The sequence below is a fragment of the Engystomops pustulosus genome, unplaced genomic scaffold (genome assembly GCF_040894005.1).
Source record: "Engystomops pustulosus unplaced genomic scaffold, aEngPut4.maternal MAT_SCAFFOLD_106, whole genome shotgun sequence".
Lineage (NCBI taxonomy): Eukaryota > Metazoa > Chordata > Amphibia > Anura > Leptodactylidae > Engystomops > Engystomops pustulosus.
The window spans coordinates 342,499-370,031 of NW_027284988.1; the positions used below are offsets into that span (position 1 = coordinate 342,499).

At 54.1% G+C, this 27,533-nt stretch overlaps 1 protein-coding gene across 1 annotated transcript in view; it reads right to left on the minus strand.

The window, feature by feature from the left end:
* The window catches only part of HASPIN (histone H3 associated protein kinase), a 53,295-nt gene extending 25,769 nt beyond the window's left edge, over nucleotides 1–27,526 (minus strand). The window contains exons 1-9 of the mRNA XM_072131621.1: nucleotides 27,359–27,526; nucleotides 25,642–26,007; nucleotides 25,457–25,542; nucleotides 25,263–25,325; nucleotides 10,535–10,626; nucleotides 10,374–10,453; nucleotides 9,755–9,843; nucleotides 5,617–5,759; nucleotides 5,430–5,532 (exon numbers count right to left, since the gene is read on the minus strand). Coding sequence (XP_071987722.1) covers nucleotides 5,430–5,532; nucleotides 5,617–5,759; nucleotides 9,755–9,843; nucleotides 10,374–10,453; nucleotides 10,535–10,626; nucleotides 25,263–25,325; nucleotides 25,457–25,542; nucleotides 25,642–25,920 — 935 coding nt within the window. The 5' untranslated portion in view covers nucleotides 25,921–26,007; nucleotides 27,359–27,526. The remainder of the gene's footprint in view (nucleotides 1–5,429; nucleotides 5,533–5,616; nucleotides 5,760–9,754; nucleotides 9,844–10,373; nucleotides 10,454–10,534; nucleotides 10,627–25,262; nucleotides 25,326–25,456; nucleotides 25,543–25,641; nucleotides 26,008–27,358) is intronic.
* Nucleotides 27,527–27,533: the final 7 nt, after the last annotated feature.

Here is a 27,533-nt window from a genome sequence, read left to right on the forward strand (position 1 = left end):
ACCTGTAGCCACGCGGGGTGTAATCTAGCCCGTCTATACTTGTTACCTGTAGCTGTAGCCACGCGGGGTGTAATCTCGCCCGTCTATACTTGTTACCTGTAGCTGTAGCCACGTGGGGTGTAATCTCGCCCGTCTATACTTGTTACCTGTAGCCACGCAGGATGTAATCTCGCCGTCTATACTTGTTACCTGTAGCCCCGCGGGGTGTAATCTCGCCCGTCTATACTTGTTACCTGTAGCTGTAGCCACGCAGGATGTAATCTCGCCCGTCTATACTTGTTACCTGTAGCTGTAGCCACGTGGGGTGTAATCTCGCCCGTCTATACTTGTTACCTGTAGCCACGCGGGGTGTAATCTAGCCCGTCTATACTTGTTACCTGTAGCCACGCGGGGTGTAATCTAGCCCGTCTATACTTGTTACCTGTAGCCACGCAGGGTGTAATCTCGCCCGCCTATACTTGTTACCTGTAGCCACGCGGGGTGTAATCTAGCCCGTCTATACTTGTTACCTGTAGCTGTAGCCACGTGGGGTGTAATCTCGCCCGTCTATACTTGTTACCTGTAGCTGTAGCCACGCGGGGTGTAATCTCGCCCGTCTATACTTGTTACCTGTAGCCACGCAGGATGTAATCTCGCCGTCTATACTTGTTACCTGTAGCCACGCGGGGTGTAATCTCGCCCGTCTATACTTGTTACCTGTAGCCACGCGGGGTGTAATCTAGCCCGTCTACACTTGTTACCTGTAGCCACGCAGGGTGTAATCTCGCCCGCCTATACTTGTTACCTGTAGCTGTAGCCACGCGGGGTGTAATCTAGCCCGTCTATACTTGTTACCTGTAGCTGTAGCCACGCGGGGTGTAATCTCGCCCGTCTATACTTGTTACCTGTAGCTGTAGCCACGCGGGGTGTAATCTCGCCCGTCTATACTTGTTACCTGTAGCTGTAGCCACGCGGGGTGTAATCTAGCCCGTCTATACTTGTTACCTGTAGCTGTAGCCACGCGGGGTGTAATCTCGCCCGTCTATACTTGCTACCTGTAGCTGTAGCCACGCGGGGTGTAATCTAGCCCGTCTATACTTGTTACCTGTAGCTGTAGCCACGTGGGGTGTAATCTCGCCCGTCTATACTTGTTACCTGTAGCCACGCGGGGTGTAATCTAGCCCGTCTATACTTGCTAGCTGTAGCCACGCGGGGTGTAATCTAGCCCGTCTATACTTGTTACCTGTAGCCACGCGGGGTGTAATCTCGCCCGTCTATACTTGTTACCTGTAGCCACGCGGGGTGTAATCTAGCCCGTCTACACTTGTTACCTGTAGCCACGCAGGGTGTAATCTCGCCCGCCTATACTTGTTACCTGTAGCTGTAGCCACGCGGGGTGTAATCTAGCCCGTCTATACTTGTTACCTGTAGCCACGCGGGGTGTAATCTCGCCCGTCTATACTTGTTACCTGTAGCTGTAGCCACGCGGGGTGTAATCTCGCCCGTCTATACTTGTTACCTGTAGCCACGCGGGGTGTAATCTCGCCCGTCTATACTTGTTACCTGTAGCCACGCGGGGTGTAATCTCGCCAGTCTATACTTGTTACCTGTAGCTGTAGCCACGCGGGGTGTAATCTAGCCCGTCTATACTGGTTACCTGTAGCTGTAGCCACGTGGGGTGTAATCTCGCCCGTCTATACTTGTTACCTGTAGCCACGCGGGGTGTAATCTCGCCCGTCTATACTTGTTACCTGTAGCCACGCGGGGTGTAATCTAGCCCGTCTATACTTGTTACCTGTAGCCACGCGGGGTGTAATCTCGCCAGTCTATACTTGTTACCTGTAGCCACGCGGGGTGTAATCTCGCCCGTCTATACTTGTTACCTGTAGCTGTAGCCACGCAGGGTGTAATCCAGCCCGTCTATACTTGTTACCTGTAGCTGTAGCCACGCAGGGTGTAATCCAGCCCGTCTATACTTGTTACCTGTAGCTGTAGCCACGCAGGGTGTAATCTCGCCCGTCTATACTTGTTACCTGTAGCCACGCGGGGTGTAATCTCGCCCGTCTATACTTGTTACCTGTAGCTGTAGCCACGCGGGGTGTAATCTAGCCCGTCTATACTTGTTACCTGTAGCTGTAGCCACGCGGGGTGTAATCTAGCCCGTCTATACTTGTTACCTGTAGCTGTAGCCACGCAGGGTGTAATCTCGCCCGTCTATACTTGTTACCTGTAGCCACGCAGGGTGTAATCCAGCCCGTCTATACTTGTTACCTGTAGCTGTAGCCACGCGGGGTGTAATCTAGCCCGTCTATACTTGCTACCTGTAGCTGTAGCCACGTGGGGTGTAATCTCGCCCGTCTATACTTGTTACCTGTAGCTGTAGCCACGCGGGGTGTAATCTCGCCCGTCTATACTTGCTACCTGTAGCTGTAGCCACGTGGGGTGTAATCCAGCCCGTCTATACTTGTTACCTGTAGCTGTAGCCACGCGGGGTGTAATCTAGCCCGTCTATACTTGTTACCTGTAGCTGTAGCCACGTGGGGTGTAATCTCGCCTGTCTATACTTGTTACCTGTAGCTGTAGCTACGCGGGGTGTAATCTCGCCCGTCTATACTTGTTACCTGTAGCTACGCGGGGTGTAATCTAGCCCGTCTATACTTGTTACCTGTAGCCACGCGGGGTGTAATCTAGCCCGTCTATACTTGTTACCTGTAGCCACGCGGGGTGTAATCTCGCCCGTCTATACTTGTTACCTGTAGCTGTAGCCACGCGGGGTGTAATCTCGCCCGTCTATACTTGTTACCTGTAGCCACCCGGGGTGTAATCTCGCCCGTCTATACTTGTTACCTGTAGCTGTAGCCACGCAGGGTGTAATCTCGCCCGTCTATACTGGTTACCTGTAGCCACGCAGGGTGTAATCTCGCCCGTCTATACTTGTTACCTGTAGCCACGCGGGGTGTAATCTCGCCCGTCTATACTTGTTACCTGTAGCTGTAGCCACGCAGGGTGTAATCTCGCCCGTCTATACTGGTTACCTGTAGCCACGCAGGGTGTAATCTCGCCCGTCTATACTTGTTACCTGTAGCCACGCGGGGTGTAATCTCGCCCGTCTATACTTGTTACCTGTAGCCACGCGGGGTGTAATCTCGCCCGTCTATACTTGTTACCTGTAGCTGTAGCCACGTGGGGTATAATCTCGCCCGTCTATACTTGTTACCTGTAGCTGTAGCCACGTGGGGTGTAATCTTGTTACCTGTAGCCACGCGGGGTGTAATCTCGCCCGTCTATACTGGTTACCTGTAGCCACGCAGGGTGTAATCTCGCCCGTCTATACTTGTTACCTGTAGCCACGCAGGGTGTAATCTCGCCCGTCTATACTTGTTACCTGTAGCCACGCGGGGTGTAATCTCGCCCGTCTATACTTGTTACCTGTAGCCACGCGGGGTGTAATCTCGCCCGTCTATACTTGTTACCTGTAGCCACGCGGGGTGTAATCTCGCCCGTCTATACTTGTTACCTGTAGCCACGTGGGGTGTAATCTCGCCCGTCTATACTTGTTATCTGTAGCCACGTGGGGTGTAATCTCGCCCGTCTATACTTGTTACCTGTAGCCACGCGGGGTGTAATCTCGCCCGTCTATACTTGTTACCTGTAGCTGTAGCCACGTGGGGTATAATCTCGCCCGTCTATACTTGTTATCTGTAGCTGTAGCCACGCGGGGTGTAATCTCGCCCGTCTATACTTGTTATCTGTAGCCACGCGGGGTGTAATCTCGCCCGTCTATACTTGTTACCTGTAGCCACGCGGGGTGTAATCTCGCCCGTCTATACTTGTTACCTGTAGCCACGTGGGGTGTAATCTCGCCCGTCTATACTTGTTATCTGTAGCCACGTGGGGTGTAATCTCGCCCGTCTATACTTGTTACCTGTAGCCACGCGGGGTGTAATCTCGCCCGTCTATACTTGTTACCTGTAGCTGTAGCCACGTGGGGTATAATCTCGCCCGTCTATACTTGTTACCTGTAGCTGTAGCCACGCGGGGTGTAATCTCGCCCGTCTATACTTGTTACCTGTAGCCACGCGGGGTGTAATCTCGCCCGTCTATACTTGTTACCTGTAGCCACGTGGGGTGTGATCTAGCCCGTCTATACTTGTTACCTGTAGCTGTAGCCACGTGGGGTGTAATCTCGCCCGTCTATACTTGTTACCTGTAGCCACGTGGGGTGTGATCTAGCCCGTCTATACTTGTTACCTGTAGCTGTAGCCACGCGGGGTGTAATCTCGCCCGTCTATACTTGTTACCTGTACCTGTAGCCACGCGGGGTGTAATCTCGCCCGTCTATACTTGTTACCTGTAGCCACGTGGGGTGTGATCTAGCCCGTCTATACTTGTTACCTGTACCTGTAGCCACGCGGGGTGTAATCTCGCCCGTCTATACTTGTTACCTGTAGCCACGTGGGGTGTGATCTAGCCCGTCTATACTTGTTACCTGTAGCTGTAGCCACGTGGGGTGTAATCTCGCCCGTCTATACTTGTTACCTGTAGCCACGTGGGGTGTGATCTAGCCCGTCTATACTTGTTACCTGTAGCTGTAGCCACGCGGGGTGTAATCTCGCCCGTCTATACTTCCTTCTTAAAAGTTCAATGTTTTTGCTTTTTACAGTTTAAGAGGAAAATAATTCTGTTCCTGAGGATTTCCTGGACACGGACAATCTCCGAATTGTTCACCACAAGTTGTTGGGCATCTGGTGGAAGCCCCAGGGAAGCCAGGAGTCATCATAGAGAACTAGTGACTGCTCCATGACTTATGGCTGGGACGGCTTCCCAATGTGATTGACCACAAGGCTTGTATGAATAACCAGCGCCACTGACATCTAGGAGTAAATATCTGCACTTATCATTGCCTTTCACTTCTTCACACTGCCCTGAAAAGGGCAATATTCTATAAACATCTTCCAGTCCCTCACAGCCTTCTCTCCCTACCTGCCCTCAGAAGGGCAATTATCAAATTATAAACTCTGTAAGGATCTAGCAGGGTCCCTTGTCCTGCCCATGTGCATACAGAGCTTCCATATTAAAGCTTCTCTGTTTTTGTATGTAAGGCCATATTTAGGTCTTGGAAAAACACTCCTCTGCTCTTCTGGCCTCATTTTTAAGTAACATCCAGTGAATTCTCGATCTACGACTTCCATAGGACTGGTGACCGGCCCATTAGCCTTGTGGCCGTGACCACCATGTCCTGAGCGGTTCTTGGGATATCCATTATATGTATTCTACATGTGAGAAGAATCCTGGGCTCAGAGCTTTGTACAACTATTCATATTGCTGCTCAAAGCTTCACGGCCTCCAGCATGGAATACAGCAATGTAAAGCCCATTGGGGCATCGCATGCTGGGAGGTAGGAAAGAGGAGGAGGAGGAGGGTAATGGTGGAACACAAATGTCACTTACTGGTTCTCTCGTCTCATTGATCTATAAACCTCAAACTGCAGATCACCTTCTCCCAGGAAAAGCTCCTCATCCGTGGACAGGTCGCAGAACACTGTAAGTCCATCTGAAAGATGGAGCAAAGAAACTGCAGGTTTGTACAAAGCCGACATGCAGGCTCTTAGGGAACAGCAGGGTCTGCTTCACGCACCTTTATCGAGTCGGGACAGCGTGTAGTCAATGATCTTCACCTGTATCCCACCACTAGGAATGTCAAACACATCACCTTGTAAAGACATTGAAATAGTGCGGGACTGCGAATGCTCAATCAGCAGATTGCCCCAGTGCAAGTCTCTGAAAAACAATAACTTCCGTTACTAGAGGAGGCGAAAGTAGACACTGAACATGAAGGGACCAGAGGACAGGAATGGTTAGAGAGTAGAAGGGAGTAGAGAGCAGACACTGAACATGCAGGGACCAGAGGACAGGAATGGTTAGAGAGTAGAAGGGAGTAGAGAGCAGACACTGAACATGCAGGGACCAGAGGACAGGAATGGTTAGAGAGTAGAAGGGAGTAGAGAGCAGACACTGAACATGCAGGGACCAGAGGACAGGAATGGTTAGAGAGTAGAAGGGAGTAGAGAGCAGACACTGAACATGAAGGGACCAGAGGACAGGAATGGTTAGAGAGTAGAAGAGAGTAGAGAGCAGACACTGAACATGTAGGGACCAGAGGACAGGAATGGTTACAGAGTAGAAGGGAGTAGAGAGCAGACACTGAACATGTAGGGACCACAGGACAGGAATGGTTACAGAGTAGAAGGGAGTAGAGAGCAGACACTGAACATGTAGGGACCACAGGACAGGAATGGTTACAGAGTAGAAGAGAGGGGAGTAGAGAGCAGACACTGAACATGTAGGGACCAGAGGACAGGAATGGTTAGAGAGTAGAAGGGAGTAGAGAGCAGACACTGAACATGAAGGGACCAGAGAACAGCAATGGTTACAGAGTAGAAGAGAGGGGAGTAGAGAGCAGACACTGAACATGAAGGGACCAGAGGACAGGAATGGTTAGAGAGTAGAAGGGAGTAGAGAGCAGACACTGAACATGAAGGGACCAGAGAACAGCAATGGTTACAGAGTAGAAGAGAGGGGAGTAGAGAGCAGACACTGAACATGAAGGGACCAGAGGACAGGAATGGTTAGAGAGTAGAAGGGAGTAGAGAGCAGACACTGAACATGTAGGGACCAGAGGACAGGAATGGTTAGAGAGTAGAAGGGAGTAGAGAGCAGACACTGAACATGTAGGGACCAGAGGACAGGAATGGTTAGAGAGTAGAAGGGAGTAGAGAGCAGACACTGAACATGTAGGGACCAGAGGACAGGAATGGTTAGAGAGTAGAAGAGAAGGAGGAGTAGAGAGCAGACACTGAACATGAAGGGACCAGAGGACAGGAATGGTTAGAGAGTAGAAGGGAGTAGAGAGCAGACACTGAACATGTAGGGACCAGAGAACAGCAATGGTTACAGAGTAGAAGAGAAGGAGGAGTAGAGAGCAGACACTGAACATGTAGGGACCAGAGAACAGCAATGGTTACAGAGTAGAAGAGAAGGAGGAGTAGAGAGCAGACACTGAACATGTAGGGACCACAGGACAGGAATGGTTAGAGAGTAGAAGGGAGTAGAGATCAGACACTGAACATGAAGGGACCAGAGGACAGGAATGGTTAGAGAGTAGAAGGGAGTAGAGAGCAGACACTGAACATGTAGGGACCAGAGGACAGGAATGGTTAGAGAGTAGAAGGGAGTAGAGAGCAGACACTGAACATGAAGGGACCAGAGAACAGCAATGGTTACAGAGTAGAAGAGAGGGGAGTAGAGAGCAGACACTGAACATGAAGGGACCAGAGGACAGGAATGGTTAGAGAGTAGAAGGGAGTAGAGAGCAGACACTGAACATGAAGGGACCAGAGAACAGCAATGGTTACAGAGTAGAAGAGAGGGGAGTAGAGAGCAGACACTGAACATGAAGGGACCAGAGGACAGGAATGGTTAGAGAGTAGAAGGGAGTAGAGAGCAGACACTGAACATGTAGGGACCAGAGGACAGGAATGGTTAGAGAGTAGAAGGGAGTAGAGAGCAGACACTGAACATGTAGGGACCAGAGGACAGGAATGGTTAGAGAGTAGAAGGGAGTAGAGAGCAGACACTGAACATGTAGGGACCAGAGGACAGGAATGGTTAGAGAGTAGAAGAGAAGGAGGAGTAGAGAGCAGACACTGAACATGAAGGGACCAGAGGACAGGAATGGTTAGAGAGTAGAAGGGAGTAGAGAGCAGACACTGAACATGTAGGGACCAGAGAACAGCAATGGTTACAGAGTAGAAGAGAAGGAGGAGTAGAGAGCAGACACTGAACATGTAGGGACCAGAGAACAGCAATGGTTACAGAGTAGAAGAGAAGGAGGAGTAGAGAGCAGACACTGAACATGTAGGGACCACAGGACAGGAATGGTTAGAGAGTAGAAGGGAGTAGAGAGCAGACACTGAACATGAAGTGACCAGAGGACAGGAATGGTTACAGAGTAGAAGGGAGTAGAGAGCAGACACTGAACATGAAGGGACCAGAGAACAGCAATGGTTACAGAGTAGAAGAGAGGGGAGTAGAGAGCAGACACTGAACATGAAGGGACCAGAGGACAGGAATGGTTAGAGAGTAGAAGGGAGTAGAGAGCAGACACTGAACATGTAGGGACCAGAGAACAGCAATGGTTACAGAGTAGAAGAGAAGGAGGAGTAGAGAGCAGACACTGAACATGAAGGGACCAGAGGACAGGAATGGTTAGAGAGTAGAAGGGAGTAGAGAGCAGACACTGAACATGTAGGGACCAGAGAACAGCAATGGTTACAGAGTAGAAGAGAAGGAGGAGTAGAGAGCAGACACTGAACATGTAGGGACCACAGGACAGGAATGGTTAGAGAGTAGAAGAGAAGGAGGAGTAGAGAGCAGACACTGAACATGTAGGGACCACAGGACAGGAATGGTTAGAGAGTAGAAGGGAGTAGAGAGCAGACACTGAACATGAAGGGACCAGAGAACAGCAATGGTTACAGAGTAGAAGAGAGGGGAGTAGAGAGCAGACACTGAACATGAAGGGACCAGAGAACAGCAATGGTTACAGAGTAGAAGAGAAGGAGGAGTAGAGAGCAGACACTGAACATGTAGGGACCACAGGACAGGAATGGTTAGAGAGTAGAAGGGAGTAGAGAGCAGACACTGAACATGAAGTGACCAGAGGACAGGAATGGTTACAGAGTAGAAGGGAGTAGAGAGCAGACACTGAACATGAAGGGACCAGAGAACAGCAATGGTTACAGAGTAGAAGAGAGGGGAGTAGAGAGCAGACACTGAACATGAAGGGACCAGAGGACAGGAATGGTTAGAGAGTAGAAGGGAGTAGAGAGCAGACACTGAACATGTAGGGACCAGAGAACAGCAATGGTTACAGAGTAGAAGAGAAGGAGGAGTAGAGAGCAGACACTGAACATGAAGGGACCAGAGGACAGGAATGGTTAGAGAGTAGAAGGGAGTAGAGAGCAGACACTGAACATGAAGGGACCAGAGAACAGCAATGGTTACAGAGTAGAAGAGAAGGAGGAGTAGAGAGCAGACACTGAACATGTAGGGACCACAGGACAGGAATGGTTAGAGAGTAGAAGGGAGTAGAGAGCAGACACTGAACATGTAGGGACCAGAGAACAGCAATGGTTACAGAGTAGAAGAGAAGGAGGAGTAGAGAGCAGACACTGAACATGAAGGGACCAGAGGACAGGAATGGTTAGAGAGTAGAAGGGAGTAGAGAGCAGACACTGAACATGAAGGGACCAGAGAACAGCAATGGTTACAGAGTAGAAGAGAAGGAGGAGTAGAGAGCAGACACTGAACATGTAGGGACCACAGGACAGGAATGGTTAGAGAGTAGAAGGGAGTAGAGAGCAGACACTGAACATGTAGGGACCAGAGAACAGCAATGGTTACAGAGTAGAAGAGAAGGAGGAGTAGAGAGCAGACACTGAACATGTAGGGACCACAGGACAGGAATGGTTAGAGAGTAGAAGGGAGTAGAGAGCAGACACTGAACATGCAGGGACCAGAGAACAGGAATGGTTACAGAGTAGAAGAGAAGGAGGAGTAGAGAGCAGACACTGAACATGTAGGGACCAGAGAACAGCAATGGTTACAGAGTAGAAGAGAAGGAGGAGTAGAGAGCAGACACTGAACATGTAGGGACCACAGGACAGGAATGGTTAGAGAGTAGAAGAGGGAAAGTGCATATCCTAAACCATTACCTGTGCTCAAACCTGAGCTCTTCCTCAGCCACGGCCAGGGCAGCCGTCACCTGGTGCAGGATACTCCGGGCGGCCGCCACGGATGGGAGCTGGGAGGGATCAGAAGGAGACAGAGACTTGCGGTCATACGGGTGGGGGCACTGGGCGCAGGCAGGTTTTACATTGTTGGATATAAATTAGGGTGTTTCACGCACGAGGCCACAGGACCGTAGGGGGGCGTATGTAGGGGGGTCAGTGACTGAGCCCCCGTAGTGGGGGCGCGGATACGTGGGGGGCGTATGTATGGGCGAACGAACGCAGCCCGAGAGGTACAGGGGTCACACAAGGAGTATAAAGCCCCAGTGACTGAGCACTGGAGGGGGCGCGGATACGTGGGGGGCGTATGTAGGGGGGGTCAGTGACTGAGCACTGGAGGGGGCGCTGCTGCTATAGGGGCCTTTCCCCTTATTACATTTTCATGGACGTGCATTTCACATTATGCAGATTTTTCAGGAGGAAAAACATTTTTTAACAAACAAGAATGTAAAGGATCCACGTTCCGCTGCTGGTCATGTGACTGGGTCATTATATACCCTCCCCCTTGTGTATCAGGAGTAACATCCCGCACCCCAGGACTCACCTTACAACACATCCGCTCCAAGTCTTCTCCACCAAACTCAAACTCCAGGATCATGAAGAGCTGCTCCGGACAGAAAGAGTCTGCGGCAGACAACACAAAGCTCAGGGGATGCTGGGAGTTGTAGTAGTGTCACATCTCTCCAGTCCATGACTGGTTCTTACCGGGCCGCTCGTTCTCCGTCCCCTTCTCGTCAGCAAACTTGTCCCAGGAAGAAAGTAATTCCGGGGGGTAGGATCCGCGCACACAGTGAGCTCTGCGGAGAGACCAGTGACCCGCATTAGGGCGATTCACCCACCGCAGTCATACAACAAGGGAGACACCCGCACCAACTTCTGCTTAACCCCTTCATGACTGCCATACGGCTATATACGTGCGATCTGGACACATTTATAAACGCCACGACAGAGACCAACTTCAACCGAACCCTAGCAACACAGGAGAAGCCCCCGGGACAGTCAGGAATGTGCTTTGTATTTCCATGTTGTCCGATTGTAAATGTAAGAGTGGATATCTCCGGTTGTGTCACGTACGCACAGGGGTCAGGAGATCCAGGCACCCTCTGCATGTGCAGCTGAACCTGGGGACACATTTATACTTTAGTAGCCACTTATATAGAGTCCAGTACAGGAGGTGTGAGTGCACCCTCTGCAGGGACAGGACCTCCACACACAAAGCACACAGACTAGTGGGGGGAAGTACTCACGAGTGCATCCTCTGCATGGACAGGACCTGCACACACAAAGCACACAGACTAGTGGGGGGGAAGTACTCACGAGTGCACCCTCTGCATGGACAGGACCTCCACACACAAAGCACACAGACTAGTGGGGAAGTACTCACGAGTGCATCCTCTGCATGGACAGGACCTGCACACACAAAGCACACAGACTAGTGGGGAAGTACTCACGAGTGCACCCTCTGCATGGACAGGACCTCCACACACAAAGCACACAGACTAGTGGGGGGAAGTACTCACGAGTGCATCCTCCACATGGACAGGACCTGCACACACAAAGCACACAGACTAGTGGGGAAGTACTCACGAGTGCACCCTCTGCATGGACAGGACCTCCACACACAAAGCACACAGACTAGTGGGGAAGTACTCACGAGTGCATCCTCTGCATGGACAGGACCTCCACACACAAAGCACACAGACTAGTGGGGGGAAGTACTCACGAGTGCATCCTCTGCATGGACAGGACCTCCACACACAAAGCACACAGACTAGTGGGGAAGTACTCACGAGTGCACCCTCCGCATGGACAGGACCTCCACACACAAAGCACACAGACTAGTGGGGAAGTACTCACGAGTGCACTCTCTGCATGGACAGGACCTCCACACACAAAGCACACAGACTAGTGGGGAAGTACTCACGAGTGCACCCTCTGCATGGACAGGACCTCCACACACAAAGCACACAGACTAGTGGGGAAGTACTCACGAGTGCACTCTCTGCATGGACAGGACCTCCACACACAAAGCACACAGACTAGTGGGGAAGTACTCACGAGTGCATCCTCTGCATGGACAGGACCTCCACACACAAAGCACACAGACTAGTGGGGAAGTACTCACGAGTGCATCCTCTGCATGGACAGGACCTGCACACAAAGCACACAGACTAGTGGGGGGAAGTACTCACGAGTGCACCCTCTGCATGGACAGGACCTGCACACACAAAGCACACAGACTAGTGGGGAAGTACTCACGAGTGCACCCTCCACATGGACAGGACCTGCACACACAAAGCACACAGACTAGTGGGGGGAAGTACTCACGAGTGCACCCTCTGCAGGGACAGGACCTCCACACACAAAGCACACAGACTAGTGGGGAAGTACTCACGAGTGCATCCTCTGCATGGACAGGACCTCCATACACAAAGCACACAGACTAGTGGGGAAGTACTCACGAGTGCACCCTCCGCATGGACAGGACCTGCACACACAAAGCACACAGACTAGTGGGGAAGTACTCACGAGTGCACCCTCTGCATGGACAGAACCTCCATACACAAAGCACACAGACTAGTGGGGGGAAGTACTCACGAGTGCATCCTCTGCATGGACAGGACCTCCATACACACAGCACACAGACTAGTGGGGAAGTACTCACGAGTGCACCCTCCGCATGGACAGGACCTGCACACACAAAGCACACAGACTAGTGGGGAAGTACTCACGAGTGCACCCTCCGCATGGACAGGACCTCCACACACAAAGCACACAGACTAGTGGGGAAGTACTCACGAGTGCATCCTCTGTATGGACAGGACCTCCACACACAAAGCACACAGACTAGTGGGGAAGTACTCACGAGTGCACCCTCTGCATGGACAGGACCTCCACACACAAAGCACACAGACTAGTGGGGGGAAGTACTCACGAGTGCATCCTCTGCATGGACAGGACCTCCACACACAAAGCACACAGACTAGTGGGGGGAAGTACTCACGAGTGCATCCTCTGCATGGACAGGACCTCCATACACAAAGCACACAGACTAGTGGGAAGTACTCACGAGTGCACCCTCCGCATGGACAGGACCTGCACACACAAAGCACACAGACTAGTGGGGAAGTACTCACGAGTGCACCCTCCGCATGGACAGGACCTCCACACACAAAGCACACAGACTAGTGGGGAAGTACTCACGAGTGCACCCTCTGCATGGACAGGACCTCCACACACAAAGCACACAGACTAGTGGGGAAGTACTCACGAGTGCATCCTCTGTATGGACAGGACCTCCACACACAAAGCACACAGACTAGTGGGGAAGTACTCACGAGTGCACCCTCTGCATGGACAGGACCTCCACACACAAAGCACACAGACTAGTGGGGGGAAGTACTCACGAGTGCATCCTCTGCATGGACAGGACCTCCACACACAAAGCACACAGACTAGTGGGGGGAAGTACTCACGAGTGCATCCTCTGCATGGACAGGACCTCCACACACAAAGCACACAGACTAGTGGGGAAGTACTCACGAGTGCATCCTCCGCATGGACAGGACCTCCACACACAAAGCACACAGACTAGTGGGGGGAAGTACTCACGAGTGCACCCTCTGCATGGACAGGACCTCCACACACAAAGCACACAGACTAGTGGGGGGAAGTACTCACGAGTGCACCCTCTGCATGGACAGGACCTCCACACACAAAGCACACAGACTAGTGGGGAAGTACTCACGAGTGCACCCTCTGCATGGACAGGACCTCCACACACAAAGCACACAGACTAGTGGGGAAGTACTCATGAGTGCACCCTCCGCATGGACAGGACCTCCACACACAAAGCACACAGACTAGTGGGGAAGTACTCACGAGTGCACCCTCTGTATGGACAGGACCTCCACACACAAAGCACACAGACTAGTGGGGGGAAGTACTCACGAGTGCACCCTCTGCATGGACAGGACCTCCACACACAAAGCACACAGACTAGTGGGGGGAAGTACTCACGAGTGCACCCTCCGCATGGACAGGACCTCCACACACAAAGCACACAGACTAGTGGGGAAGTACTCACGAGTGCATCCTCTGCATGGACAGGACCTCCACACACAAAGCACACAGACTAGTGGGGAAGTACTCATGAGTGCACCCTCCGCATGGACAGGACCTCCACACACAAAGCACACAGACTAGTGGGGAAGTACTCACGAGTGCACCCTCTGTATGGACAGGACCTCCACACACAAAGCACACAGACTAGTGGGGGGAAGTACTCACGAGTGCATCCTCTGCATGGACAGGACCTCCACACAAAGCACACAGACTAGTGGGGGGAAGTACTCACGAGTGCACCCTCCGCATGGACAGGACCTCCACACACAAAGCACACAGACTAGTGGGGAAGTACTCACGAGTGCATCCTCTGCATGGACAGGACCTCCACACACAAAGCACACAGACTAGTGGGGAAGTACTCACGAGTGCACCCTCCGCATGGACAGGACCTCCACACACAAAGCACACAGACTAGTGGGGAAGTACTCACGAGTGCACCCTCTGCATGGACAGGACCTCCACACACAAAGCACACAGACTAGTGGGGGGAAGTACTCACGAGTGCACCCTCCGCATGGACAGGACCTCCACACACAAAGCACACAGACTAGTGGGGAAGTACTCACGAGTGCATCCTCTGCATGGACAGGACCTCCACACAAAGCACACAGACTAGTGGGGGGAAGTACTCACGAGTGCATCCTCTGCAGGGACAGGACCTCCACACACAAAGCACACAGACTACTGGGGAAGTACTCACGAGTGCACCCTCTGCATGGACAGGACCTCCACACACAAAGCACACAGACTAGTGGGGAAGTACTCACGAGTGCACCCTCCGCATGGACAGGACCTCCACACACAAAGCACACAGACTAGTGGGGAAGTACTCACGAGTGCACCCTCTGCATGGACAGGACCTGCACACACAAAGCACACAGACTAGTGGGGGGAAGTACTCACGAGTGCACCCTCTGCATGGACAGGACCTGCACACACAAAGCACACAGACTAGTGGGGGGAAGTACTCACGAGTGCACCCTCTGCATGGACAGGACCTCCACACACAAAGCACACAGACTAGTGGGGGGAAGTACTCACGAGTGCATCCTCTGCATGGACAGGACCTCCACACACAAAGCACACAGACTAGTGGGGGGAAGTACTCACGAGTGCACCCTCTGTATGGACAGGACCTCCACACACAAAGCACACAGACTAGTGGGGGGAAGTACTCACGAGTGCACCCTCTGCATGGACAGGACCTCCACACACAAAGCACACAGACTAGTGGGGAAGTACTCACGAGTGCACCCTCTGCATGGACAGGACCTCCACACACAAAGCACACAGACTAGTGGGGAAGTACTCACGAGTGCACCCTCTGCATGGACAGGACCTCCACACAAAGCACACAGACTAGTGGGGAAGTACTCACGAGTGCACCCTCTGCATGGACAGGACCTCCACACACAAAGCACACAGACTAGTGGGGAAGTACTCACGAGTGCACCCTCTGCATGGACAGGACCTCCACACACAAAGCACACAGACTAGTGGGGAAGTACTCACGAGTGCACCCTCTGCATGGACAGGACCTCCACACACAAAGCACACAGACTAGTGGGGGGAAGTACTCACGAGTGCACCCTCTGCATGGACAGGACCTCCACACACAAAGCACACAGACTAGTGGGGAAGTACTCACGAGTGCACCCTCCGCATGGACAGGACCTCCATACACAAAGCACACAGACTAGTGGGGGGAAGTACTCACGAGTGCACCCTCTGCATGGACAGGACCTGCACACACAAAGCACACAGACTAGTGGGGGGAAGTACTCACGAGTGCATCCTCTGCATGGACAGGACCTGCACACACAAAGCACACAGACTAGTGGGGAAGTACTCACGAGTGCATCCTCTGCATGGACAGGACCTGCACACACAAAGCACACAGACTAGTGGGGGGGAAGTACTCACGAGTGCACCCTCTGCATGGACAGGACCTGCACACACAAAGCACACAGACTAGTGGGGAAGTACTCACGAGTGCACCCTCCACATGGACAGGACCTGCACACACAAAGCACACAGACTAGTGGGGGGAAGTACTCACGAGTGCACCCTCTGCAGGGACAGGACCTCCACACACAAAGCACACAGACTAGTGGGGAAGTACTCACGAGTGCATCCTCTGCATGGACAGGACCTCCATACACAAAGCACACAGACTAGTGGGGAAGTACTCACGAGTGCACCCTCCGCATGGACAGGACCTGCACACACAAAGCACACAGACTAGTGGGGAAGTACTCACGAGTGCACCCTCTGCATGGACAGAACCTCCATACACAAAGCACACAGACTAGTGGGGGGAAGTACTCACGAGTGCACCCTCTGCATGGACAGGACCTCCATACACAAAGCACACAGACTAGTGGGAAGTACTCACGAGTGCACCCTCCGCATGGACAGGACCTGCACACACAAAGCACACAGACTAGTGGGGAAGTACTCACGAGTGCACCCTCCGCATGGACAGGACCTCCACACACAAAGCACACAGACTAGTGGGGAAGTACTCACGAGTGCACCCTCTGCATGGACAGGACCTCCACACACAAAGCACACAGACTAGTGGGGAAGTACTCACGAGTGCATCCTCTGTATGGACAGGACCTCCACACACAAAGCACACAGACTAGTGGGGAAGTACTCACGAGTGCACCCTCTGCATGGACAGGACCTCCACACACAAAGCACACAGACTAGTGGGGGGAAGTACTCACGAGTGCATCCTCTGCATGGACAGGACCTCCACACACAAAGCACACAGACTAGTGGGGGGAAGTACTCACGAGTGCATCCTCTGCATGGACAGGACCTCCATACACAAAGCACACAGACTAGTGGGAAGTACTCACGAGTGCACCCTCCGCATGGACAGGACCTGCACACACAAAGCACACAGACTAGTGGGGAAGTACTCACGAGTGCACCCTCCGCATGGACAGGACCTCCACACACAAAGCACACAGACTAGTGGGGAAGTACTCACGAGTGCACCCTCTGCATGGACAGGACCTCCACACACAAAGCACACAGACTAGTGGGGAAGTACTCACGAGTGCATCCTCTGTATGGACAGGACCTCCACACACAAAGCACACAGACTAGTGGGGAAGTACTCACGAGTGCACCCTCTGCATGGACAGGACCTCCACACACAAAGCACACAGACTAGTGGGGGGAAGTACTCACGAGTGCATCCTCTGCATGGACAGGACCTCCACACACAAAGCACACAGACTAGTGGGGGGAAGTACTCACGAGTGCATCCTCTGCATGGACAGGACCTCCACACACAAAGCACACAGACTAGTGGGGAAGTACTCACGAGTGCATCCTCCGCATGGACAGGACCTCCACACACAAAGCACACAGACTAGTGGGGGGAAGTACTCACGAGTGCACCCTCTGCATGGACAGGACCTCCACACACAAAGCACACAGACTAGTGGGGGGAAGTACTCACGAGTGCACCCTCTGCATGGACAGGACCTCCACACACAAAGCACACAGACTAGTGGGGGGAAGTACTCACGAGTGCACCCTCCACATGGACAGGACCTGCACACACAAAGCACACAGACTAGTGGGGGGAAGTACTCACGAGTGCACCCTCTGCATGGACAGGACCTCCACACACAAAGCACACAGACTAGTGGGGGGGAAGTACTCACGAGTGCATCCTCTGCATGGACAGGACCTCCACACACAAAGCACACAGACTAGTGGGGGGAAGTACTCACGAGTGCATCCTCTGCATGGACAGGACCTCCACACACAAAGCACACAGACTAGTGGGGAAGTACTCACGAGTGCACCCTCTGCATGGACAGGACCTCCACACACAAAGCACACAGACTAGTGGGGAAGTACTCACGAGTGCACCCTCTGCATGGACAGGACCTCCACACACAAAGCACACAGACTAGTGGGGAAGTACTCATGAGTGCACCCTCCGCATGGACAGGACCTCCACACACAAAGCACACAGACTAGTGGGGAAGTACTCACGAGTGCACCCTCTGTATGGACAGGACCTCCACACACAAAGCACACAGACTAGTGGGGGGAAGTACTCACGAGTGCACCCTCTGCATGGACAGGACCTCCACACACAAAGCACACAGACTAGTGGGGAAGTACTCACGAGTGCACCCTCCGCATGGACAGGACCTCCACACACAAAGCACACAGACTAGTGGGGAAGTACTCACGAGTGCACCCTCCGCATGGACAGGACCTCCACACACAAAGCACACAGACTAGTGGGGAAGTACTCACGAGTGCATCCTCTGCATGGACAGGACCTCCACACACAAAGCACACAGACTAGTGGGGAAGTACTCATGAGTGCACCCTCCGCATGGACAGGACCTCCACACACAAAGCACACAGACTAGTGGGGAAGTACTCACGAGTGCACCCTCTGTATGGACAGGACCTCCACACACAAAGCACACAGACTAGTGGGGGGAAGTACTCACGAGTGCATCCTCTGCATGGACAGGACCTCCACACAAAGCACACAGACTAGTGGGGGGAAGTACTCACGAGTGCACCCTCCGCATGGACAGGACCTCCACACACAAAGCACACAGACTAGTGGGGAAGTACTCACGAGTGCATCCTCTGCATGGACAGGACCTCCACACACAAAGCACACAGACTAGTGGGGAAGTACTCACGAGTGCACCCTCCGCATGGACAGGACCTCCACACACAAAGCACACAGACTAGTGGGGAAGTACTCACGAGTGCACCCTCTGCATGGACAGGACCTCCACACACAAAGCACACAGACTAGTGGGGGGAAGTACTCACGAGTGCACCCTCCGCATGGACAGGACCTCCACACACAAAGCACACAGACTAGTGGGGAAGTACTCACGAGTGCATCCTCTGCATGGACAGGACCTCCACACAAAGCACACAGACTAGTGGGGGAAGTACTCACGAGTGCATCCTCTGCAGGGACAGGACCTCCACACACAAAGCACACAGACTAGTGGGGAAGTACTCACGAGTGCATCCTCTGCATGGACAGGACCTCCACACAAAGCACACAGACTAGTGGGGGGAAGTACTCACGAGTGCATCCTCTGCAGGGACAGGACCTCCACACACAAAGCACACAGACTAGTGGGGAAGTACTCACGAGTGCACCCTCTGCATGGACAGGACCTCCACACACAAAGCACACAGACTAGTGGGGAAGTACTCACGAGTGCACCCTCTGCATGGACAGGACCTGCACACACAAAGCACACAGACTAGTGGGGAAGTACTCACGAGTGCATCCTCCACATGGACAGGACCTGCACACACAAAGCTCACAGACTAGTGGGGAAGTACTCACGAGTGCATCCTCTGCATGGACAGGACCTCCACACACAAAGCACACAGACTAGTGGGGAAGTACTCACGAGTGCATCCTCTGCATGGACAGGACCTCCACACACAAAGCACACAGACTAGTGGGGAAGTACTCACGAGTGCATCCTCTGCATGGACAGGACCTCCACACAAAGCACACAGACTAGTGGGGGGAAGTACTCACGAGTGCATCCTCTGCAGGGACAGGACCTCCACACACAAAGCACACAGACTAGTGGGGAAGTACTCACGAGTGCACCCTCTGCATGGACAGGACCTCCACACACAAAGCACACAGACTAGTGGGGAAGTACTCACGAGTGCACCCTCTGCATGGACAGGACCTGCACACACAAAGCACACAGACTAGTGGGGAAGTACTCACGAGTGCATCCTCCACATGGACAGGACCTGCACACACAAAGCTCACAGACTAGTGGGGAAGTACTCACGAGTGCATCCTCTGCATGGACAGGACCTCCACACACAAAGCACACAGACTAGTGGGGAAGTACTCACGAGTGCACCCTCTGCATGGACAGGACCTGCACACACAAAGCACACAGACTAGTGGGGAAGTACTCACGAGTGCATCCTCTGCATGGACAGGACCTCCACACACAAAGCACACAGACTAGTGGGGAAGTACTCACGAGTGCACCCTCTGCAGGGACAGGACCTCCACACACAAAGCACACAGACTAGTGGGGAAGTACTCACGAGTGCACCCTCTGCATGGACAGGACCTCCACACACAAAGCACACAGACTAGTGGGGGGAAGTACTCACGAGTGCACCCTCTGCATGGACAGGACCTCCATACACAAAGCACACAGACTAGTGGGGGGAAGTACTCACGAGTGCACCCTCTGCATGGACAGGACCTCCACACAAAGCACACAGACTAGTGGGGGGAAGTACTCACGAGTGCACCCTCTGCATGGACAGCACCTCCACACACAAAGCACACAGACTAGTGGGGGGAAGTACTCACGAGTGCACCCTCTGCATGGACAGGACCTGCACACACAAAGCACACAGACTAGTGGGGAAGTACTCACGAGTGCACCCTCCGCATGGACAGGACCTCCACACACAAAGCACACAGACTAGTGGGGAAGTACTCACGAGTGCACCCTCTGCATGGACAGGACCTCCACACACAAAGCACACAGACTAGTGGGGGGAAGTACTCACGAGTGCATCCTCTGCATGGACAGGACCTCCACACACAAAGCACACAGACTAGTGGGGGGAAGTACTCACGAGTGCATCCTCTGCATGGACAGGACCTCCACACACAAAGCACACAGACTAGTGGGGAAGTACTCACGAGTGCACCCTCTGCATGGACAGAACCTCCATACACAAAGCACACAGACTAGTGGGGAAGTACTCACGAGTGCACCCTCTGCATGGACAGGACCTCCATACACAAAGCACACAGACTAGTGGGGAAGTACTCACGAGTGCACCCTCTGTATGGACAGGACCTCCATACACAAAGCACACAGACTAGTGGGGAAGTACTCACGAGTGCACCCTCCGCATGGACAGGACCTCCACACACAAAGCACACAGACTAGTGGGGAAGTACTCACGAGTGCACCCTCCGCATGGACAGGACCTCCATACACAAAGCACACAGACTAGTGGGGAAGTACTCACGAGTGCACCCTCTGCATGGACAGGACCTCCACACACAAAGCACACAGACTAGTGGGGAAGTACTCACGAGTGCATCCTCCACATGGACAGGACCTGCACACACAAAGCACACAGACTAGTGGGGAAGTACTCACGAGTGCACCCTCTGCATGGACAGGACCTCCACACACAAAGCACACAGACTAGTGGGGAAGTACTCACGAGTGCATCCTCTGCATGGACAGGACCTCCACACACAAAGCACACAGACTAGTGGGGGGAAGTACTCACGAGTGCACCCTCTGCATGGACAGGACCTCCACACACAAAGCACACAGACTAGTGGGGGGAAGTACTCACGAGTGCATCCTCTGCATGGACAGGACCTGCACACACAAAGCACACAGACTAGTGGGGAAGTACTCACGAGTGCACCCTCTGCATGGACAGGACCTGCACACACAAAGCACACAGACTAGTGGGGGAAGTACTCACGAGTGCATCCTCTGCATGGACAGGACCTCCACACACAAAGCACACAGACTAGTGGGGGGAAGTACTCACGAGTGCATCCTCTGCAGGGACAGGACCTCCACACACAAAGCACACAGACTAGTGGGGAAGTACTCACGAGTGCATCCTCTGCATGGACAGGACCTCCACACAAAGCACACAGACTAGTGGGGGGAAGTACTCACGAGTGCATCCTCTGCAGGGACAGGACCTCCACACACAAAGCACACAGACTAGTGGGGAAGTACTCACGAGTGCACCCTCTGCATGGACAGGACCTCCACACACAAAGCACACAGACTAGTGGGGAAGTACTCACGAGTGCACCCTCTGCATGGACAGGACCTGCACACACAAAGCACACAGACTAGTGGGGAAGTACTCACGAGTGCATCCTCCACATGGACAGGACCTGCACACACAAAGCTCACAGACTAGTGGGGAAGTACTCACGAGTGCATCCTCTGCATGGACAGGACCTCCACACACAAAGCACACAGACTAGTGGGGAAGTACTCACGAGTGCATCCTCTGCATGGACAGGACCTCCACACACAAAGCACACAGACTAGTGGGGAAGTACTCACGAGTGCATCCTCTGCATGGACAGGACCTCCACACAAAGCACACAGACTAGTGGGGGGAAGTACTCACGAGTGCATCCTCTGCAGGGACAGGACCTCCACACACAAAGCACACAGACTAGTGGGGAAGTACTCACGAGTGCACCCTCTGCATGGACAGGACCTCCACACACAAAGCACACAGACTAGTGGGGAAGTACTCACGAGTGCACCCTCTGCATGGACAGGACCTGCACACACAAAGCACACAGACTAGTGGGGAAGTACTCACGAGTGCATCCTCCACATGGACAGGACCTGCACACACAAAGCTCACAGACTAGTGGGGAAGTACTCACGAGTGCATCCTCTGCATGGACAGGACCTCCACACACAAAGCACACAGACTAGTGGGGAAGTACTCACGAGTGCACCCTCTGCATGGACAGGACCTGCACACACAAAGCACACAGACTAGTGGGGAAGTACTCACGAGTGCATCCTCTGCATGGACAGGACCTCCACACACAAAGCACACAGACTAGTGGGGAAGTACTCACGAGTGCACCCTCTGCAGGGACAGGACCTCCACACACAAAGCACACAGACTAGTGGGGAAGTACTCACGAGTGCACCCTCTGCATGGACAGGACCTCCACACACAAAGCACACAGACTAGTGGGGGGAAGTACTCACGAGTGCACCCTCTGCATGGACAGGACCTCCATACACAAAGCACACAGACTAGTGGGGGGAAGTACTCACGAGTGCACCCTCTGCATGGACAGGACCTCCACACAAAGCACACAGACTAGTGGGGAAGTACTCACGAGTGCACCCTCTGCATGGACAGGACCTCCATACACAAAGCACACAGACTAGGGGGGAAGTACTCACGAGTGCATCCTCTGCATGGACAGGACCTCCACACACAAAGCACACAGACTAGTGGGGGGAAGTACTCACGAGTGCACCCTCTGCATGGACAGCACCTCCACACACAAAGCACACAGACTAGTGGGGGGAAGTACTCACGAGTGCACCCTCTGCATGGACAGGACCTGCACACACAAAGCACACAGACTAGTGGGGAAGTACTCACGAGTGCACCCTCCGCATGGACAGGACCTCCACACACAAAGCACACAGACTAGTGGGGAAGTACTCACGAGTGCACCCTCTGCATGGACAGGACCTCCACACACAAAGCACACAGACTAGTGGGGGGAAGTACTCACGAGTGCATCCTCTGCATGGACAGGACCTCCACACACAAAGCACACAGACTAGTGGGGGGAAGTACTCACGAGTGCATCCTCTGCATGGACAGGACCTCCACACACAAAGCACACAGACTAGTGGGGAAGTACTCACGAGTGCATCCTCTGCATGGACAGGACCTCCACACACAAAGCACACAGACTAGTGGGGAAGTACTCACGAGTGCATCCTCTGCATGGACAGGACCTCCATACACAAAGCACACAGACTAGTGGGGAAGTACTCACGAGTGCACCCTCTGCATGGACAGGACCTCCACACACAAAGCACACAGACTAGTGGGGAAGTACTCACGAGTGCACCCTCTGCATGGACAGAACCTCCATACACAAAGCACACAGACTAGTGGGGAAGTACTCACGAGTGCACCCTCTGCATGGACAGGACCTCCATACACAAAGCACACAGACTAGTGGGGAAGTACTCACGAGTGCACCCTCTGTATGGACAGGACCTCCATACACAAAGCACACAGACTAGTGGGGAAGTACTCACGAGTGCACCCTCCGCATGGACAGGACCTCCACACACAAAGCACACAGACTAGTGGGGAAGTACTCACGAGTGCACCCTCCGCATGGACAGGACCTCCATACACAAAGCACACAGACTAGTGGGGAAGTACTCACGAGTGCACCCTCTGCATGGACAGGACCTCCACACACAAAGCACACAGACTAGTGGGGAAGTACTCACGAGTGCATCCTCCACATGGACAGGACCTGCACACACAAAGCACACAGACTAGTGGGGAAGTACTCACGAGTGCACCCTCTGCATGGACAGGACCTCCACACACAAAGCACACAGACTAGTGGGGAAGTACTCACGAGTGCATCCTCTGCATGGACAGGACCTCCACACACAAAGCACACAGACTAGTGGGGGGAAGTACTCACGAGTGCACCCTCTGCATGGACAGGACCTCCACACACAAAGCACACAGACTAGTGGGGGGAAGTACTCACGAGTGCATCCTCTGCATGGACAGGACCTCCACACACAAAGCACACAGACTAGTGGGGGGAAGTACTCACGAGTGCATCCTCTGCATGGACAGGACCTCCACACACAAAGCACACAGACTAGTGGGGGGAAGTACTCACGAGTGCACCCTCTGCATGGACAGGACCTCCACACACAAAGCACACAGACTAGTGGGGAAGTACTCACGAGTGCATCCTCTGCATGGACAGGACCTCCACACACAAAGCACACAGACTAGTGGGGAAGTACTCACGAGTGCACCCTCCGCATGGACAGGACCTCCACACACAAAGCACACAGACTAGTGGGGAAGTACTCACGAGTGCATCCTCTGCATGGACAGGACCTCCACACACAAAGCACACAGACTAGTGGGGAAGTACTCACGAGTGCATCCTCCGCATGGACAGGACCTCCACACACAAAGCACACAGACTAGTGGGGAAGTACTCACGAGTGCATCCTCTGCATGGACAGGACCTCCACACACAAAGCACACAGACTAGTGGGGAAGTACTCACGAGTGCATCCTCTGTATGGACAGGACCTCCACACACAAAGCACACAGACTAGTGGGGAAGTACTCACGAGTGCACCCTCTGCATGGACAGGACCTCCACACACAAAGCACACAGACTAGTGGGGGGAAGTACTCACGAGTGCATCCTCTGCATGGACAGGACCTCCATACACAAAGCACACAGACTAGTGGGGGGAAGTACTCACGAGTGCATCCTCTGCATGGACAGGACCTCCACACACAAAGCACACAGACTAGTGGGGGGAAGTACTCACGAGTGCATCCTCTGCATGGACAGGACCTCCACACACAAAGCACACAGACTAGTGGGGAAGTACTCACGAGTGCATCCTCTGCATGGACAGGACCTCCACACACAAAGCTCACAGACTAGTGGGGAAGTACTCACGAGTGCAGCTGGATGAAGCCGCTGCTCCGATTCTCTTCTCCCTCATTTAATAAACTCAGCTCCCTGCAAACAGAAGGAAGAGGCATGAAGAGCGTGACAGCGAGTCCAAGCGGGGCCACGTCTCCACCAGGGCCGGGGCACAACCTACAACATCTCCACCAGGGCCGGGGCACAACCTACAACATCTCACTCACTTGGAGATGATGATTTCTGGGAGGATTTCGGCAAAACTCTTCTGATGTTCTCCATTAACCTTCTGGGTGCCCTCTATGGGGATGACCTGTGTGAGGGGAGAGTGGATGTCAGGGCCAGTAGGGATAGACCCCGCTCTATACACAGAAGGCCCCCTAGACCTGAGCACACAATCTACAATTCTCACCTTCAGGGCCACGTGACGACCCCCTCGCAAGGTCCGAAACACTTCCCCGTACACCCCTTCTCCCACCTTCTGGCAGCTGCGGAGCTGGTCCGGGGTGATGCAGTGATGGAACGGGATGGGCTGGTCTTGACGACATTCAGCAAACACCTTGTCAGCGTCTGTGAGCTCCTGTGCATAGAGCTGGGACTGGAAGGGGACAGCAGCAGCTGGGGGCAAACAAGAACCATAGGGTGAGGGAGGTCCTGAAAGGTCAGAGGCCTCCAATGTTACAGGCGCCATATTACCAGGGAGGAGTGTGGGAGCTCAACGACACCTTCCCACCAGGAAACCTCTTCACTGGAAAACCCAAAGGAGACCCGGCCTCAACTAAGGAAGAAACAGAGGCCAAGATAAGTGTGAGAAGAGGAAGCAGAATGTATGGTCCTCCCTCCCCGGGGCCGCTGTGGGCGTCATAGACCAGAGACCCCCTCCCCGGGGCCGCTCTGGGCGTCACAGTTCAGAGACCCCTCCCCGGGGCCGCTGTGGGCGTCATAGACCAGAGACCCCCTCCCCCAGGGCCGCTCTGGGCGTCACAGTCCAGAGACCCCCTCCCCGGAGCGTCACAGTCCAGAGACCCACTCCCCGGAGCGTCACAGTCCAGAGACCCCTCCCCCGGGGCCGCTGTGGGCGTCACAGTCCAGAGACCCCCTCCCCGGAGCGTCCACAGTCCAGAGACCCCCTCCCCGGAGCGTCACAGTCCAGAGACCCCCTCCCCGGAGCGTCACAGTCAAGAGACCCCTCCCCCGGGGCCGCTGTGGGCGTCACAGTCCCAGAGACCCCTCCCCCGGGGCCGCTGTGGGCGTCACAGTCCAGAGACCCTCCCCCGGGGCCGCTGTGGGCGTCACAGTCCAGAGACCCCCTCCCCGGAGCGTCACAGTCCAGAGACCCCCTCCCCGGAGCGTCACAGTCCAGAGACCCCCTCCCCGGGGCCGCTGTGGGCGTCACAGTCCAGAGACCCCCTCCCCGAGCGTCACAGTCAAGAGACCCCCTCCCCGGGGCCGCTGTGGGCGTCACAGTCCAGAGACGCCTCCCCCGGAGCCGCTGTGGGCGTCACAGTCCAGAGACCCCTCCCCCGGGGCCGCTGTGGGCGTCACAGTCCAGAGACCCCTCCCCCAGGGCCGCTGTGGGCGTCACAGTCCAGAGACCCCTCCCCCGGGGCCGCTGTGGGCGTCACAGTCCAGAGACCCCTCCCCGGAGCGTCACAGTCAAGAGACCCCCTCCCCGGGGCCGCTGTGGGCGTCACAGTCCAGAGACGCCTCCCCCGGAGCCGCTGTGGGCGTCACAGTCCAGAGACCCCCTCCCCCGGGGCCGCTGTGGGCGTCACAGTCCAGAGACCCCTCCCCCGGGGCCGCTGTGGGCGTCACAGTCCAGAGACCCCTCCCCCGGGGCCACTGTGGGCGTCACAGTCCAGAGACCCCCTCCCCGGAGCGTCACAGTCCAGAGACCCCCTCCCCCGGGCTGCTGTGGGCGTCACAGTCCAGAGACCCCCTCCCCCGGGGTGTGGGCGTCACCGTCCAGAGACCCCCTCCCCGGGCTGCTGTGGGCGATAAAGTCCACAAACTCCTAACTGGGGGCAGGATGGGGTATCATAAGGAGACCTCAAGCACATAATGAAGCCACTCGTCAGGTGAATTTTGGAGTCACAGGACACCCCACAACCACTCTTATAATTTCTGACCTTTTTTCCTTCGGTGCAGGGACAGGGCTGCACGTAGACGCGCCCAACGCTGCTGCTCCTTCTGAGGGTCTTGTTCAGTCATAGATTCTGTAGATAAATTGAGGTTCATGGCGGCCGTAGAGTTTCAGGAATGAAGACGTCAGCAGAGAAGTGGAGAAGAGGAAAGAGGAGGAGA